Source organism: Podarcis pityusensis (genome assembly GCF_964106645.2).
Source record: "Podarcis pityusensis genome assembly, chromosome: 6".
NCBI lineage: Eukaryota > Metazoa > Chordata > Lepidosauria > Squamata > Lacertidae > Podarcis > Podarcis pityusensis.
The window spans coordinates 56682421-56709339 of NC_138030.1; the positions used below are offsets into that span (position 1 = coordinate 56682421).

Sequence of the window (26919 nt, forward strand, 5' to 3'; positions counted from 1 at the left end):
AACCCCTTATTGTTTTAACCACTCTGATACCAAAGCAATTTCGTATCAGCAGCAAACTTGACGACTTCACTGCTCATCGATCCTGTTATGTATCAGACAAGTTTCATATCTATTTTCCTTTGGCACCTAAGAAACACCTTCTTTCAACAATCTTTTAGTGGAGATTGTTATCCAATCCCTGCAAATTTCTTCTTTTTTCACTTTTCTGGAACTCTGGAGAAGGGATTATACTCCCAACTGTAATGTTTCAAAGCAAGTAGACAAACATTCATTGAAATGTATGAAACAGCTCTTCCATGTAGTAATGGTGCTGGCATCCGAGAATCAGCCTCAATACTGCACAGGGATATCAAATATCTAATCCTCATTAAAACCTCACTAAAAAGGGAGGGGTTAACAGATACATAAAAATGTCCATATTGTTGTGTTGCTGACCCTCCTCTTCCCTTCCCAGCAGAAATTAAGCCAGCCATACTTTTAAAAAATCTTAATGCTTTCCCAAAAGTTTAGTCTCGATAACAAACACATTTTAAATAAAAAGGGAAAAAAAGCTTTTTAGCATTTATTAAATTCACTCTGTAAAAAATCTGACACACATAAAACCAATGAGAGATAAGGAATGGAAAGTGACCCCACCGAAAGAAACTTTACAGTACAAATTTAAATCCATACAGTTTAAATTGGCTTAATCTTGAAGTGTAATCCAATGAGACTGAAGACGAGACACTTGAGGTCCTGGACAAGGTAGTAAAACACTCTTAGACCTTCTGGATCCCTGAAGTGCAAAAGGAAAAACAAATAGAAATAAAATATTTTTAAAAATAGTATTTGACCAACTCATAATCATTACTCTGTGTCAGGAACTCAGTATGAGAATCCCCTAGTCACTTATCAAAATTCAAGCATCTTTTGGTAGTACAGTGGTACCTCGGTTTACGAACTTAATCCATTCTGGAAGTCTGTTCTTAAACCGAAACCATTCTTACACCGAGGTGTGCTTTCCCTAATGAGGCCTCCCGCCGCCGGTGTTCTTCCACCATTCGGCTTCCGTTCTTAGACCGAGGTAAAGTTCACAAACCGGGACACTACTTCCAATTTTGCGGAGTTCGTAAACCAAACTGTTCGTAAGCAGAGCTGTTCTTAAACTGAGGTACCACTGTACTGAAAGATTTATTTGGCTGGCTTTTAGCAGCTGGGGATAAACCAGATGGCTTTAGTAGGGCGTTTATGAAAGGTTCTGTTTGTCCTCAGGGTAGAATCAGTTAAATGAGTGAGGAAATAATGCAATGCCACAGCTGAGACAAATTCTATATGCTGTTCTTCAGGTTTGCTAAATTATTTTTACTTAAAATCAATGTAATAACTGTATTTCCAGCTTGGCCACAAATGCATGGTACAGCATTTATAGAGGCATCTTAAGCAAGACAACTGGACAGAGCTGCACTACTTCTGCCTCACCTTCTTCCCAATCCGCTAACAAAACTAGCTTAGTGAATAGTTTTCAAAAAGAGCACTACAACAGTTGTAGCGGCTGGTCAAAGAGCACTTACTTGGACTGATTTACATCAATAAGAGAACCAATTTTTGATGTGGTAAAAGAGATGTGTTCATCACCAATTACAATTTCAAGCTCCTGGAAAAAGAAAAAAATAATTTCAGAGCACTGTTTGAAGATCAATAAAATGACCATTTCACACCTACCCAGAGAGGGAGAGAGGTGATATGGATGCCTCGTTCCCACCTCCAATAACTTTCCCCCAGATGTTTTTCAAGATCTACTCCAACAAGATATTCTGTTCACTAGAAATAGATATAAGATTTCTACCCATCTGTTTACAGAACTAGCAGCTGCAAGTGTACACATTAACTGCTGTACACCTGTCAACTTAAAATATTTATATGGGAAGCCGTGAATTTGCTAACCTGCCGGCCAACTCTGTCAGGAGGCGGCCATAATGCATCATCTTCTTTTGTGATTTCACTGTCATCGATTATCCTCTTTAGCTCTTCCATCACACTTTTGTGTACGTAGGCCTAGAGCAGCATGGAAATAGTAGCATTTTAACTTTAAAATAAATCTAGTACAGAAATGTGTGTGTCATTTGCCCACTACCTTCTTGCTGAAGTATGTGTATTAATTTATTTTGATCAATAACTAAGTACATGCTTTGCTATCCACTGGAATGAGCTCAGCATATATTGGGCAAAACATCTGCAAACAAATTTATAGAGTGAATACTAGATGTAACTTTTGAGATACAGACATAGATTATTTATGACATTTTTTGTAGTTTGCAGATTTTTACTATCCAATTACTACATACACTTAAGACGTGTAGAGAAACAAAAAGCTAAATTCTACTAGCTACAATTTAATATTTTGAGTCCAAGTTTCAATAATACAGCTAAAAGGGGAACATTAGATATGTAGCAAAAGACAGTAACAGGCAAATTTAATGGCTTGCCTTGAATACACAGTTATATAAACTCAAGACATCCACTGGTCACTCTAAATCACAAAAACACAGATAAAATACAAGAGGTGTCAAGATTTTTCCACCTGCATAATTTGTTTTTATTAACTAAATTAACAAAAATTAAATTAAATATGCATTAATTAGATATTAACACTTATATTTTATATTACATTTATATTTTAATTTGTGTTGTGAGGTACCCAGAGAACTCACGCTGTAGGACACAAAAATTCTATAAATTATTTAAACACAGTCAACTTACTTCTTTTCTGATCATGACATCATTTTTATAATTGCTGTTGTTTGCATATCTCAGTTTCCCTGTTGAAAGAGATAATATGACATTCAACACTACACTACACAAAGTAGCAAAGCAATACAGAACTTGGGCTTAATTTAATTCACATTTTTCCCTTTAACTTGTGCCTGCAAAGTCTTGAAGGGGCTAAAGAAGGCAATGGGTTGAAAGTCAGGCCAGGGAGATAACTGTTGCCCAGTGACTTAAAAACACCTGGTTTCTGAGCCCCTTTCTGTTCAGCATCCACACACCCTAGATACACCCAAGGTCTGCAGGCTCACAAAGACCATTACAGTGGTACCTCAGGTTAAGAACTTAATTCGTTCCGGAGGTCGGTTCTTAACCTGAAACTGTTCTTAACCTGAAGCACCACTTTTGCTAATGGGGCCTCCTGCTGCCGCTGCCACACGATTTCTGTTCTCATCCTGAAGCAAAGTTCTTAACCCCAGGTAATATTTCTGGGTTAGCGGAGTCTGTAACCTGAAGCGTATGTAACCCGAGGTACCACTGTACTCACAAGTAGAGTTTGCTCCCTGCAAAGGGAAGTGTTCTGGACCACTTTAAGGAGTGACTTGCTCCCTCCTCAGTCAACCAACGGGGAAGGGGTGGGGGTGTAGGCTCAGCTTTTCAGTGCCTTCACAGCAGAGTGGATGCTTTCCTCTCCAATTTCCCTCTCCCTTGATCCTCTCACCATAAGCTCTCTGAAGAATCTTATTCTAGCACTCCTGCACCGGCAGGAAAAGCCAGCTCTCAAAAACCCTCCGTCAAAAACTGTAATATACTTTACCCCACTGAGGGTTTCACATACTAATAATAATTTACAGGGCTGCCTTCAGATGTCATCTAAAAGTCTGATAGTTGTTTATCTCTTTGACATCTGGTGGGAGGGCGTTCCACAGGGCGGGTGCCACTACCGAGAAGGCCCTCTGCCTGGTTCCCTGTAGCTTTGCTTCTTGCAGTGAGGGAACCGCCAGAAGGCCCTCGGCGCTGGACCTCAGTGTCCGGGCTGGACGATGGAGGTGGAGACGCTCCTTCAGGTATACTGGACAGAGGCCAGCCTGCCACTAACCAACCCCTCTTGTTACTGGAACGCAGGTCTCCCCAGGAGCCACCTTCCTCTCTTCGGGCAATGGCTAATTTCCCCCGACCCCATTTCCTTTTCTCAACGAGCAATACCCCATTCCCGCCTGCCACCCCCCTGGGGGTCTCTTCTCCCTCCTCAGGCGACAGGCCCCTTCTTCCCTCCCGGGTGCGGGGGGCTCCCCCGCTCCTCCGTCCCGCCAGGCCTCAGATCCCCGGAGAGCTCCTCTCTTGCCTTCCCCAATCGGAAACCCTGAGCCTCACCGTCAGGGCGGAACTCGAACTCGAGAAACTCGTGGCCGAACTTCCCCTTGTGCCCAACGTAATAACGCAGATAGAAGTCGCTCGCCATAGCCGCATATGCCCCACCGGCCCGCCGAGACACCAGCATGCACCGCGCACGGGACGCTCCTTGCAAGCGAGCGAGCGAGCGAGCGCGGGAAATGTGCGTCATCGAAGGGCAGGGTTGCGCAGGCGCACACGGAGGAATCAAGGTTTTGCTTGTCGCGGGCCTCACCGCGCGGTTTAAAGACCATAGAGATAGAAGGGTTTTAGAGTCAAACGCCATCGCTGTCAATATCTATGTTCACTTCCGACTTTAAATGCCCTGCTTTAACTTCCAATGCGAAGTGCAAAGGGCTTTCGCCATAGTGATGACGAGGGTCAAGTAGAGCGGAGCCACTAGACTCAGGCCGATGTATAGACTTACGGCTAGATTCATATAGGCTGCCTAGCTTCCGGGCTCTTTTCCCACTTTTGCATGTTTATTGCAGGGCAAAATAGGGTATGGGAATTCTGTATCTTTTGGGGGATGAATTGTTATTAACAGCGATAAAAAGCAAATTATTATTATTAATAATAATAATATTTCAAAGCAGGATTTTAGCGTGCTTCATTTGTGAATTGCACCTCCGCCCCCTGAAAAGTTATAGCAAAGGGGGCTATAAATAATGAATGGGGTTCCGCTTGGAAGAAATGCTTCTACCGATCGCTTTTTACGGATAAACGTTGCGGTAAAACCCAGCAACGCTCAGAAGACAGCGAGGGAAAAGCTTCAGCATTTATGGGGTGCCAACCTAGGCAGGGTCCTAACACGAGATGACTGGCAGTGATTCAGTTGGGGTTGTCCGGTTAGCCAAAATTTCATATTGGCAGTTGCCTGACAGGTTACAAGGGGGTGTGCTTTAAATTCTAGTGGCTATTTTTGAAAAGAGTCTTCTGTCCCCCACATATGCTCAGACGTGCTCTCCCTTTTACATAGGATGGGAAGGCGTTTGGTATATGCCCAGGAGGAACCCTAAATTTATCCAGTGCCTCCTTGATATAGCGATGGTGAAGGCTGTACAGTGTCTTGTTTCTGCAAAGTTGCTAAAGGCACTGAAGTCCTGAGACGGACAATGTGGCAACTATATTGTTCACTATTCAGCCAGGATATGTGAACTGTTTATGGTCTTTCAGGGTACAGGAACACCAAAATTGGCGCCAGGAATTACATTGACTTTAATTGGGTCACCAAGTAGGGATAACCTGGATTAAATTAGGATTTGAATTGAGCACTTGAATTTGTATTGAATCCACAGCATTTCAGTGAACAGCAAAACTATAAATCCCATTTGGTGTGTTTGTGGGATTGATGAAGGAATGTATGTCCCATTTCATCCCTTGGGAATCTTCCAAGTGCATACTCAAAAGAAAAGCACATTGTGCAGTTCAGATACAGCACATTTGGAGGGTGAGGAAGTAGAGAAGAGAGTTATATTGGTGTTACAGTTGCTGTGCTCCTGGCATATGCATACTTAAAAAACAAAACAAAACCCAGTGCAGATGTGCACGATAGGAAATCCACAACCAATTTTAAAAAATGACAGAAAAAAGTTTTACTAAATATAGATGTCATTAGAAAACAAGAGTGTTTTCTAATTATTTTGAAGTTGGCTATGCCAATTGATGTTGTCTATCTCTTTTTCTAGAAAAATAGCACTGGCATAAAGGTTTTTTTAAAAAATAAAGTTTGATTGACTTTAATGAGGCTTACTCCTAAGTGAATAGATGTTGGAGTGTAGCCTAAGTAGCTTTTCTTTGCAAGTAGCTAAAAAGTACAGTTATTGAGAGAACTGACTAGTTTCATGAGAGGAAACTCTGATGTTAAAGTCCATGAGTCAGAACAAGCTTGTAAATAACTACCTGTGACATGTAAAATATAAATCAAGGCAAATAATTTTTGTAAATGTGGAAGTGTTAGTTCTCCTGCTTGCTTCCAGTTTAGGCCAATGACATCCTACAAGTGGTTAACCTAGGTTTGTGTTCATACTGGAATTAGCCATTTGTGCTAAACCCATGTGTAGGCTTGTGTGTGTAATCTGTCAAGTTGATTTAGGAGCAGTTTGATAATTTTCTTCAGCGGTGGTGGGTTTCATTAAACAAAACAACACATTACAATCTGCCAATAAAAAAATTTAATCTCTATAGAAACAGTGCACTGTCTTACAAATGTATTCATTTGGTTTTCAGTACCCCCTACTGATGTAAGTACAGCAAATGTTATAAATAGCAGAGCCCTCCCACATCCCAAATCCCTAGACCTTTTGTTCAGAAAAACAGAAACACAAAAGGCACCAAGCAAGAACGCATCCTAATGGAACTTCCATATGACAAAGACAGAGGTCAGAAATGGTTACAATGTTAAACAAGATTATAACGCTCCCAATTAACACATGGAAAACAAATCATTTTTCTTTTTTTAAAAGAAAATTTGGTTATTGACTTGATTTAGTTACAAATCTGTCAAGTTGGAAAGCAGGAAAATGTCACATCATAGTAATTTACAATGATTTGGGGGGTGGGGAATTCCAGCCTTTTTACACATGGGATTTATACAAGGTTTTTATTGTTTTTTCTTAAAAAAGTATCAAAACTGTAGAGCCTTCAAATCTATTTACAGATTGAGGTTAGTTACAGTTATTACATACAAAGATCTCTCCTTGTTATTGTTCTTCATGCACATAGTGCATGACCTTGTAGTAAAATTAACAATTGAATCACATTTTCTTTTCTCCCTCTCCAGCTTTCTTCAAAAGTATCTATTTACTCATAGGCCTCTGTTTGCAAAATCTAGCAGAAATGGGAAATATTTGTTTTTCAATACATGTTATAAACAAAGGGCATATCTTTCTGAAGGTGCAAATTATACTACATCCTTAAAAAACAAACACTCTTTTAATGGGACCTGTGTGGCCAGTTCAAACATAATTTCATCACTCATTTGTCATTAAGAGATGATTCACACGTGTGAATGAACTATCAGAGATTTCATATAAAACAATACTTTCCATGAGGACAGTTCAAACATTCAGCTGGAGAGTCATCATACCAGACAAGTAATATATAGTGGGTGTGTAGAACCTTTGACACTCCAGTTGTTGCTGAACTACAACTCCCATGAGTCCCAGCAAGCATTGGGATGATGGAAGTTATAATTCTGCAATATCAGGCAGGCCAAAGCCTCCCCACACCTGATGTATAGACATGTGTGAAACAGCTGACTGCCTGTGAAAAAGGGCTGTGCACTGAGTATAGCAGGTGTAGCAATCCTTACATTTTTATGAGTTACTACTATTGCCTTCCTCCCAAGTGCTGCTTAATAAACTGCTTTTGCAACTGGGAGATGAACCACGGATATCAGAAAACATGGGAAACTCTGACCTGGTTTGCATGTCATGCTAAACCATGGCTTAGTACAATATGCATGTTAGAAAACAAGCACCTCTTGTTCCCTTTCTTCCTGCACAACAGGAAGGACGACTTCAGCAGTGTTTACTTTTCATTTTTTGGCTTGCTGTTGGATGCGAATCCGGGATTGTGGTTTATAACAAACACTGGTTAATTAAATTTATTTTAATTTAACAAGCCAGATCACGCATGGTTTGAAATTGACTGCTTTTGAAATTGACCCATTTGTTACAATTCAGTTTTTGGTCTGCATCCAACAATCAACTGGGACTGTGTACTTATTAATGTTTACTCCTGCTCCAGTATGCTCACACCACTGGTGTTTGAAGCCGAATACATATGATGTTATCTGCAATATGTATCTTGAGAAATAATGCTATTTAATGCATTTCCTCTCATCTAATTTGAAAGTATAAACTGTGCTTAAGCTGAGATATGTACATTGGAGATAACTGTTGCACATGTGTAGATGACAACTTAACTGAATAGTTTGATGCAGGGGAACAAATCAGATAATGAGCATTGGGTGGAGACATCCCTGCTCCATCTCTGAGGTGTATAGTGGTGTAAAAAAACAAAAGAAAAGTGACTTGAAAAGGAGTGTGGGAAAAGGACCTTGCTGCGTTTTAAGCTGCTAACACGCATATAGCCTGAGAGGCAGTAAAAATGAAAGTAAACAGTGCGGAAGTCTTCTTCCCAGCCACACTGGTGGAAGAGAGGGGAGGGGGAGTGTGTGTGAGCCTGCTGCTCATTTGGGTTTGTTCCAGCTCATGCACATCATGCTAAGCCAAGCTGTCATGTATGCCAAAAGCAGTCAAAAAGTAGAGAAGAGAGGCCTTGCTAGACCAGCATTTGTTGGAGAAAGAATGCAAACTTGAGTTTCAAGTATCCAATAGTTTGGGAAGTGTTCTGCAGTAGATTTAGAAAAAATAAAAACCACGAGTGTGTAATATGCCGAGTCCACACATAATATACATATATCACGTCATGTCTGCAGTGGAACACGTGAGGCATTTTGTCTGAGGTGGCGTAAAGCAATATGAAAACCGTTCCGGCTGGGCTTCATCTGCAATGGCTGCTTAACATACAAAAGTCATCACTTAATCACTTGAGGTGAAATCCAACAGAGTGGAAGAGAGCTGCTTCTTCTCATCACTCCCCCTTGCATGTCCCCTAAAATCTGCTCTGGAGAGGTAGCGGACCTCCAGAGCAGAATTTTTGGGACAAATAAGGGGCTAGAAGGAGGAGAAGAGAATCCATAAGAAAAGTATCCATTGTGCAAGTGGATTTCTTTTATGAAAGTGGGTTGGCCGTTATATTTGCAAAATTATTTATTTTCTGAAAGTGATATAGAAACAACAGTGTGGCCTTTATAAATCAAACAGTCACATTTTGTAATAGACTCAAGTATAAAAACAGCAAATTTCTATTCATAACGATTAAACTTCAAATCAAAGGCCTGATTCCACATCATGTTAAGTGTTTCCTGCAAGATGGAGATTCCTTCATAATGTCAATCCAGGGTTTTAAGTTACTGATGTTAACTTGAGACTACTAAGCAGTACAAAATGTCTGTTCAGTTCTAGTGGGATTCTTGTGCTAATGGATTGGTCTGAAAAGACTACAGATGAACTGGAAACTTTGCATTTTACAGGAGCTGCAGGAGAGTAACCGCAGGGAAAATAACCAGAATGATTGCAGTTTGGAGGTTCAGTGGCCGTAGACAGCTGCAACATTATATGAATTCAACAATTGTATGGCTTTCTGTAGACATCTGAAGACAGCCCTGAATTGGGAAGTTTTTAATGTCTTCTTGTGTTTTTTATATTCTGTTGGAAGCTGCCCAGAGTGGCTGGGGCAATCCAGTCAGATGGGTGGGGTACAAGCAGTAAATTATTCAGCCAAAAGTTTAATTAGACCTCAAAGGTTCAAATTCCTGTTGCCAGGAAGCTTTCTGGGTGACCTTGGGCCTGTCACTCACTTTCAGCCCAACCTACCTCAGAAGCTTGCTGAGAAGATAAAAGGAGGAGGGACTCACATGTGTTGCCCTGAACTATTTGGGGGAAGGGAAGATAACGATAACGAATTTTTATCTTGGGTTGAATCATGGCCAGACTGTCCTGGACTCTGGGGGAGTACATTTTCTGCTTTCCCATATCTGCTAGCTCAACAATTTTCAAACTTTCTTCAATGAACCCTTTGCAATTACTTGTCTACTGAGGAATTTTACACTTGTTGCAAGGGATTCTGGGGACATGTTTAAAGATGAATATTCAGACCACATGGATCTTCTTGGTCCTCACAGCCCATCTATTGAAAATGCACCCCAGGACACATTCCAAGCTCCCCTACAGCCATGGATTGCAGGGGAAGATCAGTACTGGTGACCAGGCTGCTTTTCAGGGGAAGTTTGTCCTTACTGATCTTCTCATTGAGGAACTACTGATAAGGTTTGCAGGAAGAAACTTTTGAGTACTAACTGTTGCAGTCAACATCAGCAGCTTTATATAAACAAGCAATGACGAGATAAGCTGCAGCATATTGCACAGAAAAAAGTGAAGTCCCGACGCACAAGCTAATAGTATGAATCAGTCTTCAGAAATTAGCACAGGGTGTGTGTGCCTCCAGTGTGGCTGTGAGGAGCTTGGGAGCCTTTGCTTCTGATTTCAATGAGCAACAGTTCAGTGTGTCATTTGCACCCTAAACTATGGTTAGTGTTAACTATGGTTTGAAGTTGGCTGTTTCAAAAGAGCCACAGTTTAAATTAACCACAATTGGCCCGGTTCAGATGATGCACCAAACTGTGATTAATTATAAGCTGAAGTGAAAGCTTCCAAACTCCTCCTAGCAGCTGCTCTGGAGGAGAAAGGAAGAATATGAGCCTGAGGTTTGCTGCAGCTCATTCTCATTATGCTAAACCGATTAAGTGTGATGTATGTCTGCACCTGCATATTTTCAAGCATTCTGCAACTTCTGCCTTTGTCTTAGCTTGCATCTTGGCACCCTGGCTAGCATTCCACTCTACAGGTGTTTTTCACATGCAGGTTAGTACCTTGTTAATGTTGCCCAAATATATACCTCTCTCATTTCTTCTTTGAGAAAGAGAAAAAAGGTATTTCTGTTTTTGAATAATCTAGGCTCCTTGACATTCCCACAGACATACCTCAGGTTCACTGATCACAGCAGATGGAAGCTACACCTTAAACCCCTCCACTTATGCAGACTGGGAATTAGGATTGCTCAGTTACTTCCAAGTAAACATGCATAGGGCTGCATTAAAGTTTCTCCCACCCCCTCATACTAAAGCTATTGGTACAGAGATGGGTGCAAGGGTGAATTGTTATAGCAGCATGAATTTGCCATGATTTAAACCACCCCACAAAGGAAATCCATGAGGAATTGCATGAATGTAGGGAAATGGGTACAAATTAAGACCAGTACAACTAAGCACAAAGCTAATCAGAGTGAAGTAAAAAACAATGTAAAGTTGTGCTGGTGTAGACATACCCTTGAGGGCATAATATTACTCAGCACCATTTGTCTTACTGTTCAAAAGCTACAGAAATCTGTCACAGGAAAGTGTTCAGATTACCTCTCTGGATACCACTGTCACCTTTATCATTGACTTTTTTGTCCTGTGTGCTGTTGGTTTTTTGTTTTTTGTTTTTGAAGGGGGGTGGGAGGTATAACCAAATCAAAACTGAGAATAATCCATGGGGCAGAGCAACCCAACTCACCCCCATTAAGCGTAATCCTAAACATGCACACTTTGAAGTATATTCAGTTAAACTTAACGAGACTTCTTTGAATAGATGCTAAGATTGGCACCCTAAACTTGCTAATGTATGTCTAAACCTGCCAGATTAATGGTTTGGGATTGCAGGCATTGCCCTCGATGTCTGTGCTGAGGTTCTGGGCTTCCCCATTCACTTCTGTGGAGAGAAGACACAGCCCTTTCTGTGCATAGCTGTTCCCTCCATTTACAATGAATGGGGAATCGTATTCGGGAGGTTCACCATGTGTGTGAGTGAGAACTCCTGTGCCTATGAGGATTTCCTGGAGTGCAACAATTGTGCAAAGATGTCTAAGCCATGAGCTGGTTCATCTGCCAGGACAGAATTTGGTTTGTTCATTATGGGGGCACATTTGTTTCTTTGACAGTCATGGACTATCCTACTGTAACAGCTGTAATCCTTACTCAGAGGCTTTAGATTTCAAAGCAAAATCTTCCACAAAACATCCCTTAAGAATTTTATTACCCTATTTCCCATAAAGCTGGGCTAGTCTTTCTAAAATATATTCATATATATATATTTATATATATATATACTTATTTATATATGTGTATGTCTATATACCTATCCAGTGTAGATAGGTATATACACAGATAATCTATGCACAGCGAGCCAAGCATACAAAAAATAAATACTCTCATCCTCTAAGTGTATGTACAGAACAAACCTTATATCCAGAATTTGTTAATAAATATCCTAAACGGCTTGTATAGACCTCTTTTTTTCCTTTTCTTTCTTATGTTGATGGATAGCCACAAAGTATGTCCGACATATTTACAAAATTTCTATAAATATAGCTTTTAAAAATGACACATATGCTACCGACCCTTGGGTCTGGCTGGTTCTATACACCGAGTTAGTAGCCCCACAGTAGAGCAGCCTCCTCGCCATTATGGATGGATAGTGCAAGAAGCTTAAAAGGTGTATAAAAGATTATACATACAAAACTCTCACATCCTTTGGATGTTTGCAGTTCATTATTACTTTGTGGTTACCCTTCTGCAACATAAATAAACCATTAAAGGAGAGAAGGAGATAAAAGAAAGTGGACTCCGTGATCCACAGCAGGCGTGTTCAGTGCATATCTATCAATCCACCGGCTGTGGGGTTGGTGCAGGTCCGGTCCTCATGGTAACCCATCGTCTTCTAGGCTTAATGCTACACGCTGTTGGGAAGGAAAACAGAAAGGTGTCAGTGTGACGTTAACATATATGAGAGAGTGCTGGAGGGGAAATAGTTAAATAGGTTGCACAGACAGGACCCAGGGAGGTGGAGTCAGTGGGACTATAAAACCAGTTCTGGGAGGAGTTCGTTGGGAGTTGTTGGTGGGTAGTTGGTTGGTTTTAGTGGGTTGGCTGGTTGGGAAAGGCAGTTGGTAATAGAGAGACAGGGCAGTGGGTTCTTGAGTGTGGGGAGGTAGAAGAGATAGAGAGAGGGAAAATAAGACTAAGAAAGTAAAGAGCAACAACGTTTGGAATGCCGTAAAAGTTTGTTTGTGTCTGAAATAAAATACACTCTTTTTATTAATTGAGAAGCTGACTGAGACTGAAATGATTCTACCATGCAAGACCTGGTTGGTGGCAGCGGATTAGTGGTGTACGGTCAATAGTCCGTGAGACGACCAGAGGCTCCGTACGAACGCCACAGTCAGTGCCTCTAGTTTTGGTGTGATGTAGGGAAGAAAGGAATTGCTTCCTGGAAATCACAGTGTGGGGCAAGATACTGGTGTCATGGACTAGCTGGATGCAGAGAAATGGTGGGAGGCACCAGCTAGGAAAACTCCCAAAGGAAGCCCCAGGGAAAGGCTCAGAGCGAGGGGCTTGGTGGTGGGACGACGGCGACGAGTGTTCAGAGACAGAAGAGGGAGCAGAAGGAGGAGGTGTCGGAAGCTGAAGAGGGAACGGGGTTTGCTGAGGAGGAAGAGGCTGTGGCAGAGAGCAGACCAGACTTGGAGGCTGAAGCGGAGGCCAGTCAGGGATGATGGGTACTGTAGTATTACATCTGGAGGGCCACAGGTTCCCCAGCCCTGGGTTAGTGGAATGTTTTAATATTCGGAATCAAATTCTGACATCCTCATTTATGTGCAGTGTGGCTACTCATAAGGTAGAGGACAAGAGTACTGTAAAAATATGCAGTAACGTTTTAAGAGTCTGGATGCAGACTCTTAAAACGCTACTGCATATTTTAAGCATCTGACTCTTAATCTCTACCCATGTTAAATGAAGAAGTGCTGCTCTTGCTCTTTCCTGCTCTTCCATACCTCAAAAGACATCTATCCTATACATTTTTATTTGAAGGTAATTCCTAGTGTATGGAAGGGAATCCCACCTTGCCCAATAACTATGCTTTGAATTGTAGCCTTAAAGGCACATCTGCATGATGCATTTCAGGGACTTGATATAATTTTGCAGCACCCAAATGATCCATAAAACTCATGTGTGTGCCTGAGGCTTTAGCTTGTTCTGCTTATTTGTAGATACAGCTGTTGGAGGTGATGGTCAGTGTCATGACCATATAATGAACATGGCCAATGCAGTCTTTGGTGGCTCACACCAAGATGCATTTCCTTCCTCTATATTGTGAAGGTAAAATAGTTAATGGTTTTGATACACACCCACATACCTTATAAAAGAGGAGACCATTCAGAAAGAAATCAAACACTTACTGCTGGATACACATGGCCAATCTGTGCTGTTCTCCCAATATGGATTTCATCTTCATCTTCCTCTTCTGTAGTTTTCCTGTACACAGGATTATCAAAGTTCATGCTTTTCGTGTTTTTCCGTTTCCAGTTCCTCCAGATGAGATACCCTCCCATGCACAACAAACCAATCACCACTAGGGGGGTAAAAGAGAGAAGGGAATTAGCATATATGGTTGCCACAAGGGAGACTGTAGTTCTCAACTTGGCTCTCCATGGGTGTTTCCATTCTTAATTCTTTATTCAGGTCCACAAAATGGAAGTGAACAGGAAAATTCACTCTAAATATAGTAAAAACATGCTTACCAACAGGAACCACAATTCCAATAATGGCAGCCATCACCGTTGATCCGAAACCTTGCCCACTGTTGGCATCTGCAACCAGAGAAGATTCAATCAAACAACAATTCATGGACAGCACCAGCAAATGCACCAGAATATACAGAACCCAGCTTTTCTAGAAACAGAATTATGTTGCTGTTAAAGTACAGAGAAATCACTGCTGTAGCCATAATCCTCTATGTAGCGCAGCAAGTTTCAAAACTAGAAAAAGGCACACCAAGTTGATTGGGGGGGGGGATGAATTCTGTGGATTAATTTATGGATATAAATTGAGGGTTTTAGAGAATATTTAGGCCCACCTCAGCTAGATTCTACTCCAGTGAGGGAGTAGGTGGAGATGCCACCAGACTTTGCAGGTATAGCCAATTTAATAGATCTCACTAGGCATAGGCAGGCCCCTGTAACTGCCACGCTGATTCAGTGATTCATTAGCCTGTCTGCTTAGAGGCCTTTGTGTCTGCATGGTGTGCACTAGTGGAATAAGTGAAAAGGCAGAAAATTGTATGAAAATTTACTTTGCCATGTGTGTTTGGAAGTCGTAGGGTAACAGACCGTTGTGTGTTTTCACACAAGAATGGATGCAGATAACTCTTGAAGCCATTCATGCATGTGAACTAGCTTTGAAAATACAATGGGAAAGGCAAATGGGAGCTCCATCTCAGAGCTGAGAAACAAGGAACACCTAATATCTGCCAGGCATTTGCTTCTTTATGTGAATGGAGACTTTGGATTCAGATATACCACCATCTGCTGATGTTTTCCAGGTCCTGCAAGGAAGAGCAATTCCTGTGTGGTGATTTCTTGGGGCTCATTGGCTTGCTTCAAAACTGGCTTTTTTCCATATCGTACATTGGAGTTTCTACTTTCAGTGTGACAAGCTCTCACAAAACTGTGAAGACTGTAAACCACTGGTTCCAAAAGCATTTGTTCACACTTAAAATATCACTAAGTGCCAAGTAAGGAACCTCTGGTGCCTCTTATTTTTTTGTAAGAAAGAACTTAAAAGGCCAATTGTTATCTGAAGAGAATCCTGATGGCACACAAGGCTATTAACAAGAGACATTAGCTTGCTAATAAGGAAATAATGTTGCTAATAAGTACTACCACACCCGCCAACGTTTTAATAGGCACATGGCCTCATTGGTTTGGCTTGCAGCCTGAGGTAAAAAAGAAGTTGGGAACGAATTTCAGTATTCACTCTGAGTTTTGCTACGGAAACAAATCAGGTATGTATTAACATCTGGAGGACCACAGGTTCTTCACTCCTGAGGCAGATCTTCCATTTTAATTAATTAATTAAAAAATTGGTCCTATTACCATAGAACAGACTATGGTACCCACAGGAAAACAAGGTTCTTGAATAAACTCCTGAAGCTAGATTCTTTACTATGGTGATGAGAGTTTATATTAAACTGATAGGAATTTTATTAAATAAAGGGTGGGAATAGACAAAAGATTCCCAATTTTACTTCTGCAGGGAGATGTGCAATGCCAACTACTTCAACCAAACTGCACCATTACTAGCCTAACTGTCCAAGTTATGAGCCTTGGAGAATCAGAATGAAGAACGGTTCAAAGTCACTTTGCTTACAGTGTTGGGAGAGGTTGCTGTTTCCTGTTGTTGTTATCTTAGAGTCTGCCAGGCTGGATGTGGTTGTGAGTGAATGTAGGCTTGTAGTGCCCAGGAAGATGCGCGATGTGGTCTCTTGGCCTTCTGTACTATCGTTACTGTTGTTGCCAGTTGTAATGGTGGTGGTAGTAGTAGTCATAACAACCGTAGTGATGGCAGTAAAATTGGACAAGTGAGTTGTAGCAGTAGCAACAGTAGTAGCAGGAGTAGTAGGCACATTAGTTGAGGTAGTTGGAAGCTCTGAAAACGTAAGCGATATACAGTCACCTCAACAGCTACACAGAACAGCGTCATTTTCTCCAGAAGACAGGGAATTATTTCACATGGAAGTTAATTGGAAATCTAGTTAAAGAGAAGGCACTCAAGTACTCCTGGCTTAGAATACTGCATGCAATCTTGCCCAAGAAATCTAATTCACTTATTTAAGGATTTGTTGTTTTACTGAACTGTTTCCAAGATCTTTCACAATAAGAGAAGCCACCCTCCCACCTTCCAATTCTACAGCTGGGGATAAAGGACATACAACATGAACCCTCTCCAATCATAATTGTCTCCACCCATCCCAGTTCACTGATGAATGAAGTTCAGTGTCTCTAGGGATATAGTGGAGCTGGAGAACAGAGAGGAAAAAATGTCAGCTATCAACTCATCCTACATCTGAACGGAAACGACTGAGGGGAAAAGCAAAAAGTGTATATAATGCCATGAAAAGTGTAGAATAAAAACAATGAACACAACATGTTTATTCACAGAGTTCTGAAAAGCAGAAATGGTGGAGTGTCTATTAAAAGCAGAAATGGTGGAGTGTCTATTAAAAGCAGAAGTGGATTTGCCCTAAACAGTGTGCGGGAAGGTTCACAGAGTAAAGGCTAATGCTTTTTACCTTTATAGCACTTTTTCATGTCGGGACCCAACCACATATTATCAGGACAAACACAGGTATACTTGGGAGAATGTGAAGAGATTTGGGGTGCAGGAAGACATAGGTATTCACAACCTCCATTTGGCAGAGAACTGAGCTCACAAGCATCTGGAGCTATATGTGAGAAGAGAAAATGAAAAAGGTCAATTAAACATTCTTGTCAGTGCTTTTTTTTCTAGAAAAAATGGTGCTGGAACTCACCACGCAAGGGAGGGCTCTCAGATCCTGCCAGAGCACTGCACCTTCTTCCCTAAGCCGGGCCGAAGTTTCCCAGACTTTGGGAAGGAGGTGTGAGGCCTCTAACAACAACAACAACAACAACAACAACAACAATAATAATAATAATAATAAATTTTATTTATATCCCGCCCTCCCCAGCCGAAGCCGGGCTCAGGGCGGCTAACAACAATAAAGCAGTACAAAAGTACAGCATAAACAACACTCTAAAATCATTCATTATAAAATTAATTAATTCAAGCCACTGGCAACCATTGGGCCAGAGCTCCGCGAAGATTGCCGAGGGAGGGAGTCAGGCTATGCCCTGGCCAAAGGCCTGGTGGAACAGCTCTGTCTTGCAGGCCCTGCGGAAAGATGTCAAGTCCCGCAGGGCCCTGGTCTCTTGTGACAGAGTGTTCCACCAGATCCTGCAGCCCTCCTAATATCAAGGTAGTAGAAGATTATTGTTTCTTTAATCCATAACTAGTTACACTGCTTCTAAAGACCCAGGCTCTCTTGGATGAGATGGATTTTCTAGATTCAATTCAATTGAAATTTAGTTCTGGGTTTGGCCTCCATGTCTGTGTTCTGGTAACCTGTAGGTTAGATTACTGCAATGCATTGTATGTGGTGCTTGCTGTCTTTGAATATGGTTTGGAAACTGCAGCTGGTGCAGAACTGAGCAGCCAGATTGTTAATTGGAAGTAGGAAGTTTTATCATACAACACTGATCCTGACCCAAGAGCACTGGCTGCCAATTAATTTCCAGGCTCAATTCAAAGTTCTGGTTTTGACCTAGAAAACCTTATGCGGCTCAGGACCCCAATACCTTAGGGACCAAGGTTTTCCCCACAAGATCCAACTCAGACTTTGTGTTCATAATCTGAGGTCTTTCTTCATGTGTCTCCTCCAACACAAGGTTACCAGAGATATGTGTCTAGTGCCATCACTATCAGTCTTTAGGCACCAGGTGAAGATGTTCCTATTCACCTACACATCTTGCTCTTAATTGGTGTTCACCTTTTAGTTGAGAGGGATAGGATGTGCCCCTTTTATGAAGACTTTTTGATGATATATTTTTTTAATCTTCAAATGTATTTTAAATTTGGTATTGAAAAAATTGTAATGAAAAAATTGTAATTGTAATAAAGACTATTAGTACTTCAGAACTGAATGATCCTCATACCCCAGTCTTCCTCAAACTTGTTATCCTCCAGATGTTGGATGACAGCTCTCATCATATCTAATCTTTGGCCATGCTGGCAGGGGCTAATGGGAGTTGTATCCCATAACACCTGAAGGGCACCTGGTTGGGGAAGACTATTTTTTCCTGTACTGGTTCAATGACTGGATTTGCTAATTATTCCCATTCAGTGAACCAGAGACAGCTACACAAGCACTCAGGACTGTTTAAGCTTCAAAGACCAATGGCCTTACCTTTAGGTTGCTTTAGCTCATGAAAGACTACAATGTCATGAGGGTTATTGAGGTTCTCCGCTAAAATGGAGATGTCCAGACCATTCAGCCTATTGGCACTGAAGATTGCTTCATTCTCTAGATCAGTCCAGAATACCCTATCCTGCAAGAACAGAGATCACAGGAGCCTTTTGAGAGTGCATCAATAACTTTAGCATTTTTAACAACCAACTCATATACAATACTTTCTAAATAAAAAGAAATGAGGTCTTTTCTGAGCATTGTGAGGCAGGGGAGGCACACTTCAGGCTTGCCAGATCTACATTGTGTTTTAGCAGAACCTCAAGATCCAACAGCTGGAGCCAATGTGAAAAACATGTAAAGAACATGTTGCCTCTGAACAGCTGCTGAGCACAGAGAGTTGTTCTGAGCTCCAGAACTGAGCCCATAGGGCCAGATTTCACTAATCTGGTGTACAAGTGGAAGCCAGCACAAGGACCCCTGCTAGTGCAACAGGGCTTCCCCCCTCCGCCGACATGCCCCTTATGCTTCTCCCCAAATCTGCTCTGGAGGGTTAGCAGAACTCTCAGAACAGCACATGGGAGGATCAGGTAGATCATTCTGTCTGGCCAGCAGAATTACTTGTGCTAATGGAACGATGGTCTGTGTGCACCATAGAACTGCACCACTGCTCCTTTTAGATAAAAAAAATCTACTTCTGCTTACACCCTTATTTCATCATCTCAGCAGCATCATTTGGGGAGGGAGTCATTTCATTGCTGCTACCGTCAAACAACTGGGAGTCAAAAATCTTTGCTGACGTACTGCAGATTATTCAGGGATCTCTACCAGTAGATCCTAATCTACCTTACAACCACCCCTGTTGTAAGATACCATACAGCCCATTGAAATGGATGGTGCCCAGTATATTTTAGGCCCATAGACTTAACCATCATGCGATTTAAATGACTGGGTCCTTCACTGCAGAATTAACATAAGCCATTTTAATCAGTGTCCAAATGACATTCGCCTTCCACTACTGGCTAGAGTTTAAAAACGGCATCGTTCACACACCAGTTCCCACCTCCATTCCTCCCTCTTTATGCTGCTACTTGAAGTAGTGTCCTTCCTCTTGCTGCCTAGGGTGGCCACCTTCTTCTTTAAAAGGAAAGAGTTTCTGTCCCATGGAGCAGTGACTTTAGCTTGACATTTGGGCTTTGAAAATTCTACACGGGCCCTTGGAAAATGTTATCGGTTGTGTATGTGTTATGCATATTGGATTAACTTTTTATTATATAGTTGTGGGGGACCTGCCTATATAACAGCAAACAACAGTGACAATACACACATTTATATTTCTGTTTCAATGGAGAAGAGTAACAGGACAAAGAGGACAACATTTTTCTCCTTTTCACTCTTTCTCTCTAGCCACACCTTCCTTACCCCAATCCAACAAATGAGATTCATTCATGGAGGAAGGCTCTCTTATCGCACGTATTACTTGCTGGATCTGACACAAATTGGAGGTGCATCCAAGTGTGGCTGCTCCTTATTTGCCCTGCCTTTTCCCCACTAGGATGAACATTTGGACGTACATCTCCATTTACCTTCAGATGCGCATCTTATCAATGCAACACAGTGCTGAGAGACACCACTTGCAATTTAAGATGCACATCCAATTTATGCTTATAATTACTGATGCACAAAATCACAAGCAGATGGAAGTCCACTAAGAGGACAGAAGCCTCCAGCCAGGGTTTGTTTTGATTTTTGCACTGTTCCTGGTAATGGTAGGCAATCTATAAACAATACAGCAATACCAAGTGCTGGAAAATTCAGGCTGATTAGCAATCAGTGCCCAGAATTAGACTGTGAAGAAGTGAAAGGTGTGAAGAAGGTAACTTCCCTGCTTTCTTTGTGAAAGGAAAATTTTACTTTGAATTTATCCTTCACTTTCAGAGACAAATCCCCCCTCCCATATTATATTTTGCAAAAAAGCAAAGAAGGTGATGTCTGTATATTCAGGTTATGATGATACTTCCTCTGACATAACCCTAACAGTTATGCAGACGTGCCTGGCCTACTTATCAGCAGTCCAGCTTGTGCTCTGAGCTGCATTTCTCTGACTTGTGGTCAGAATGGTTCATGAATAGGATTTCAGGGGATTTATTAGAAAGTGGAGTGATCCCTGGCATCCCAGCAAAAATGGCATCCCAGGCTAATCTTCTTTCTCTGTCCAAACGTGTGGCCTGCCAATTTCTTAAAGGAGAACTCTGTGGCTCGAGATAGACTGTAGAGATATACAATTCAAGAGGAAGCAAAACAACTTTGCCTTGCTATTCGACAGTGACACACACTTAGTGGCAACTCCTACATGTTGAAGGGATGAGATAACAGAACAGAGAAGATATGAAAGCCTACCATTCAATAAGGAGCTGCATTTCATTGTAGAACGGTGAAGATAGAAGCGAAATGGTAAAATTACATGGTAAAGCTGAATGGGAGAAGTGAAAATGGAAACTTGGGGGAGTTAGGATTTAGGGGTTTAATTTTTCTAACATGACTGGTGATATTGGCATAATACTTTTGTTATCAAATCCCTTGGCTTCTCTGGCTGCCAATACATTTGATAATAATATATTTAGGTTTAATTCAGAGACCTACACATTGTGGCAACGTTTTTGATTTTACCAACCAACCATTTTAATAAATCAATTTTGTTACACAATATTATTTTGATCTGTTGTTAAAAGGTGTGGAGCCCATAGACCAGTGCCTACTGTGCCTGTTTGGTAATCCAGCACTGCCCCAAGCCAGTTGTTGGGGCGGGAGGCCACACAGAGGAAAGTCCTTCTGCAGGGCTTATGCTAACAGGACTAGTTACGTGAATACTAGTCCTGGCCAGAAACTCTAAATTTTGGAGAAGGAAGCAGTAACCCTGAGTGCTGCACTCAGTGTTAGTTATAGAATTTGTGGAATTTAACACTCTTAAATTCACTTAAATAGATTGTGGCTTCATGTTTATCTTTATGTGAGCTGCCTTGTCAGTGCTTTGTAGGGCAGCATAGAAATTCTTAACTAACTAAATCAGGCCCTAATTAAACAGTAATGAATCCACTGTGTGTGTGTGTGTGTGTGTGTGTGTGTTGTTTAGCATTTTCCATCCCTACCAGAGTGAGAAAAAGTTTCAGCCACAACTTTTGACCAGTTCTGATGCGAGAAAGGAAAAAAGAAAGATGTGACCTCTTATTACATAACTATTACTGAGCCCAATTCATTTCAAACTGAAAGGAACACTCTTGAACTTCAGTCCTAGTCTCTTCTCACTGTTGCAAATGAATGCTAAGGTCTTCTCCTTTTTTTCTTTGATTCTGATGTTGACTCATTCCTTTCTTTGGTGCTACTCTCACCCACAACACAACACAACACACACATCCCTGTACTTCTTGAATGGGAAATATGGCTTGTACCTCATCTCATGTTCAACCATTGTTGAGCCATATGCTCATAGTGCCTCCCATTGCTACCTGGACTTAGATAACTGACTGGCTAGAGTTGGTCTCCACTCCACATCTCATACCTCAAAGACTGCTAATCCAAACGGATGGCTGAGGTCATCCACAGAAGAGATGAGAACTTTCCTGTTGCTGCCATTGAAATCTACGCTCGAAAGCAAGTGCAACTTGGAGTCTACCCAGTAGAGGCGCTGATTTAACAAATCTGAAGAGCAAACACATCAAGGCAGAATTATATCTAGGTACATTTGCCTGTTTGACACTTACTACTGCTACTGCTTCAGAATTTTGGGAAACTGTAAATAAGCCATTTCTGCAAATAACGAACTGAGGACAGAACCTGAAAGTGAGTTCATGTGCTATAGGTGGAATTTCTTAATAATCTCAGTGTATTCGACTACCACGCACCATAGGGTGGGGAACCTTTTTCAACCTCTGAGAAATGGACCCAGAACTGGCTCATCCTGCATGCAACATTTCTGACAGGTGTGTGGGGCCACCCACCAGTCAGTCACCTGACATCAGGTGATTGAAAGTTCAAGCTGAAACAGGAACAGGCTTAACTCCAGGCTTAGTGCTGTAGTCCCTCAACACTGAGATCAGAGACAGAAGCCTCTGCTTGCTCTTTAAAATGCACCAGGCAGAGACTAACATCTCTCTGATCTTAGCACTGTGGGATCAGAGCACTAAGATCAGAAATAAATCTCTGCTGCTGCTGCCATTTACCATCAGAGAGCAAGCAGAGGCTTATTAGCAATGTGATGCATAGCACTGAGATGGAGATCCCTTATCATATGATGTCCAGTGTGGAGATAGGCTAAGTGAGCATGGTTTGCCCCAAACGGCCTTGTGGGTCACATTTAGAGATCCACAGACCAACAGGCTGTCGTCGTCCCAGTCATAGAGTGGTGGTGTCTGGACCCGGGTTAATTCTCTGTTCATTTATGCTTCATACAAGGAAGAGTCAGGCCTGCATAGAAGCCAAATAACTACAGGAACAATGTTGGAATGAGGCAACCCTTTGCCATACTGTCCTCACTTTCTGGGCTGACTTTTCTCTGCACTTTTGGATTGTGGGGGAGGATCCAAACAGAGAATCTGAATAAATTTATAGACATATTATCTGAACGCTCATTAACATCAACAGTTGGCATTTTTTAATCATATCTTATTTTTAGTCTACGACATTAACTACCTATATGGTTCATTTGGCTAAATGGCTTACCAACTTACCAGCTTACTTGCTAATCTTGTTCCACAAACATCTACTATGCAATTCAGTGAAGGGCCAAACTAGACAATACTTGGTGGGGGGTAGTCTCCTGCCTTTTCTTCTTTTTTAAAAAAACTGTACAGCAGCTGTGACAGGATTCTAATTTCAGCAGAGGAAAGGGGGAATGGCAGCAAAGAACTTTTCCTTCCTGCTATTTGTTTGCTTGAGACCCACCCCCGCTTCCTCAAGTATTTCCCCCCCCCCCTTGCATAGGGAGAAAAATGGGAGGACAGGGTTGTATCAATTCCTCTGTAAGTGGAGAAACAGGTGAGAGGTGATTCTGAGTGGAAAAATAGCAGGAAGGAAGACCAGTTTGCCGCTTCCTCCCACCTACCCTTTTCTGCTCCCAAGAACAGAATTTGATGATGCTTCTCAGTTTTTTGAAAACATGTACTGTCTAATTTGGCCTTATAGAAAGGTTTTGAAGGAGGCTTCGAAGGGAGCAGAAATTGCTGAATCAACAGGAGAAATTCAGGAGGAGCTGTGTCAGCAAACCTTTTGATTGGATTGAATGGACTGTCCATATATATAAGTGAGTGGTGAAAAAACCCACCTGAGACTAATACAATTATTCCCCCCCTTGCTTAGTTAGCTTTAAAAACTACAGATATGAGGAGTCTGTGGGAAGGGCTGTTGCTCAGTGGTAGAGCATTTATTCTGAATGCAAAAGGAAGATCCCTGGTTCAATCTTTGGCATCTCTAGGTGGGCCTCAGAAAGACTAGCTGAAACCCAATGCGAAGTCACTGTAGACAACACTGAGTTTGCTTGGCCAATGGTCTGGCTGGGTATGCGACAGCTTCCTATATTCCTATTTCCAGGAACATTGGTAATTTACAATGATCTGGTCCCATTTATGCACCTTACAGAAAAATCCTAATCATGTCTACTCAGAAGTAAGTCCTATTGAAATTCAACAGGGTTTAGTCCCAGGCAAATGGGTTTAGGATTGTAGCCTTACCTAGTGTGATGCCATTGGGCCATTCAATGTTGTCCATCACAAGCACTTGCCGATCTACGCCGTTCAAGCCAGACTTCTCAATTTTTGCTATGTCACCCCAGTCAGACCAATACATGAATCTATCGGAGAAGGGCAGAGAAAGCAGATGAGAAGGCCGTGTGCTATGACAAAGCTCACACAATTACTGAACTGAGCTGTCTTTAAAAATGTGGTGCTAATTTTGAGTTGCTGCAGACTGCTTCTGAAAACTTAAACTATTTCAGATGATTGGGTTCTGTAAGGAGGATTAATTTGGCCGAGAACGGTCCTACATTCTTTTTAGTAGTTCTCATGAACTCTAGGTTAACCACGAAGCAGCAAGTCAACCAATGGCTGCCTTACACAAATATCTAGCGATGCAGCTGTGTGATGAGCCTCTGACTATAAAGACTGATTTGGCATAAATGCACTGAGGAAGAAAGCCATTTGCAGCATTCTTCATATCACTTCAGCAGAATTGGGAGATAGAGTTGATGAATTCATAAAACAGAACCAGACTAGAATGGGCCAATCTGGGTTCTAAAAAGAACTATAAAGATGGGAAGAATACAAAAGGACATCTGATCCAATTTCCTGTTCTGAGGAAGGATCCCACACCCTCTAATGTTCCTAACACTCCACAAACTCCAATCCCTTGGTTAATCATGAAGAACTGTATGAATCAGTCCTGCTGATACTGTCATTTTAAAATCATTCTGCCTAGCAATCAGACTTCTGTATGCTGTAATGCACTGATTATCTTAGCAAAGCGCCCTAGACAATAAACTCTGATTGCATTGCATTCTACAGTCTGGCAAGCTAGAAGGACCAAGGGAAAGCAGGGAATATGTTTAGCAATATATGACATGAGTGTTCCCTCTTTTACACCTACCCCCGCGTTGGATCCACCACAATGGCTCTGGGCTCACTTAAGTTAGTACTGAAAAGTGTCCTCCTCTTACTCCCATCAGCTGTGGCAACAGAAATGGTCTTGTTTCCCGAATCTGTCCAGTAGATGTTCTTGTGAACCCAATCCATTGCCAGGCCTTCAGGAGAGTTCAAGTGGCTATCAATTAGGACCATTTGCTCAGCTGTGTCGCTGGCTTTGTCTATGTAGGCACTGCGGAGAGGAGACAAAATTATCACTGTATTTATTTAGGGAGGTGGAGGAAAGGCCACCTTTATGCAGAAGGAAAGGAAAAGAGTTGCAAACAAGGCACGAAACTTCACCATTAGGATCATGATAGGATAATTCTGCATCCCCAGTTTGACATTCTACAATGAGAAAAGCCATACTAAAAAAGGGAAAGCTTATTCATCAAATAAACATATTATGCACATTTGCATGTTCCTGGATAGGGGCAGCTCTCAACATACACAGTTGTTTCTACCGGCCAGCTCTTCCATTCTTGAGAAATGGTTTGATAAGGAAAGACTCTTTAGCAGCAGGACAGAGGCAGCTACTGCTTCTGGTGCTTTCCCCCAAAGCCCAACTTACAGGGGGAAATAGCACTTTTCTTTTTCCTTCTCAAGAAGGAGGAAATGTAGTTTTGCTCTGAATTGTGGTTTTTCATAAATTGCCAGACATGCCTCACTGTTCTCTTGCAGAAAACAAATGGGGATGGAGGGGAGAGACATATTCACATCTTCTATATCCCCTACATCCCATGCAGAAAATAAGTGGTAATTTATTTCTGACTTCCCCCAAATTTTTTTCAGGAGTCAGAAAGGTACAGCTAGGTTGTTTTTTTCTTCTTTTTGTGGAAACAAAACTCTCTTGTCTTTCCTCCACAGAGAACAAGGAAGAAAGGTGAGGTGGCTTTCATCCTGTTGTACTTTCCTGGAGCTTATGTCTATATCAGGCCCACCTAGATCTGGCACACCTGGTCCAGCATCCTGTTCTCACAGTAGCCAACCAGAGCCCTGTGGGAAACCTGAAAAGAGGATCTGAACAAAACAGCGCTCTCCCCTCCTGCAGTTTCCAGCAACTGGCATTCAGAAGCATTACCGTCGTTGACCATGGAGACAGAGAATAGTTATCATGGCTAATAGCCATCAATAACTTATCCTCCATGAATTCATCTTATTCTCATTTAAAGTCATCCAATTGGTGGCCATCCCAACTGGTGGGTGAAGAAGTACGTTCTTTTATCTGTCCCGAATCTTCCAACATTCCTCTTCATTGGATATCTATGAATTCTAGTGTTATAAGACAGGGAGAATAACCGTTCTCTACCCATTTTCTCCAGTGTCTTGCTGCTTCTGCCCCCTGCAGAATTCCAATGGGAAGGGGAAACTGGACCCTTCTTTTCTCCATGGAGAGTGGGGGGGAAGAGGGGCGCTTTATCTCCCTTCCTGTTGAAGGAGAAGCAAGCAGCAATAACAATATACAGCTGCTGGTTTCTGCAAAAGCAGAACTTAGGGCATGAAAATCACCTCTCTTCCTCCATCCCTATGCAGAAAAATAGAAGTGTAGCTTATTTGTTGAAGGCAACAAAAGTCAGCTGCCCATGCCATGGGCTTCAAATGGGCACCGATGGAAAAACAAC

At 41.8% G+C, this 26919-nt stretch overlaps 2 protein-coding genes across 5 annotated transcripts in view; both read right to left on the bottom strand.

Moving 5' to 3' along the window:
* Nucleotides 1–549: 549 nt before the first annotated feature.
* MAGOH (mago homolog, exon junction complex subunit) lies at nucleotides 550–4293 on the bottom strand. Its single transcript, XM_081010448.1, has 5 exons — nucleotides 4120–4293; nucleotides 2740–2798; nucleotides 1924–2034; nucleotides 1551–1633; nucleotides 550–775 (listed from the first exon to the last, which is right to left on the bottom strand). Exons 1-5 carry the CDS (start codon nucleotides 4244–4246, stop codon nucleotides 676–678), a joined length of 480 nt encoding a protein of 159 aa, XP_080866574.1. The 5' UTR covers nucleotides 4247–4293; the 3' UTR covers nucleotides 550–675.
* A 1995-nt stretch (nucleotides 4294–6288) lies between these two features.
* LRP8 (LDL receptor related protein 8) overlaps nucleotides 6289–26919 on the bottom strand; it is a 204724-nt gene continuing 184093 nt past the window's right edge. For all 4 annotated transcript variants that reach the window (XM_081010429.1, XM_081010427.1, XM_081010426.1 and 1 more), the window contains 9 exons: nucleotides 25263–25490; nucleotides 24353–24471; nucleotides 22186–22325; nucleotides 18627–18768; nucleotides 16935–17087; nucleotides 16013–16291; nucleotides 14386–14454; nucleotides 14044–14216; nucleotides 6289–12543 (listed from right to left, as the gene is read on the bottom strand). In XM_081010429.1, the coding sequence (XP_080866555.1) occupies nucleotides 12505–12543; nucleotides 14044–14216; nucleotides 14386–14454; nucleotides 16013–16291; nucleotides 16935–17087; nucleotides 18627–18768; nucleotides 22186–22325; nucleotides 24353–24471; nucleotides 25263–25490 (1342 nt within the window). In that variant the 3' untranslated portion in view covers nucleotides 6289–12504. The remainder of the gene's footprint in view (nucleotides 12544–14043; nucleotides 14217–14385; nucleotides 14455–16012; nucleotides 16292–16934; nucleotides 17088–18626; nucleotides 18769–22185; nucleotides 22326–24352; nucleotides 24472–25262; nucleotides 25491–26919) is intronic.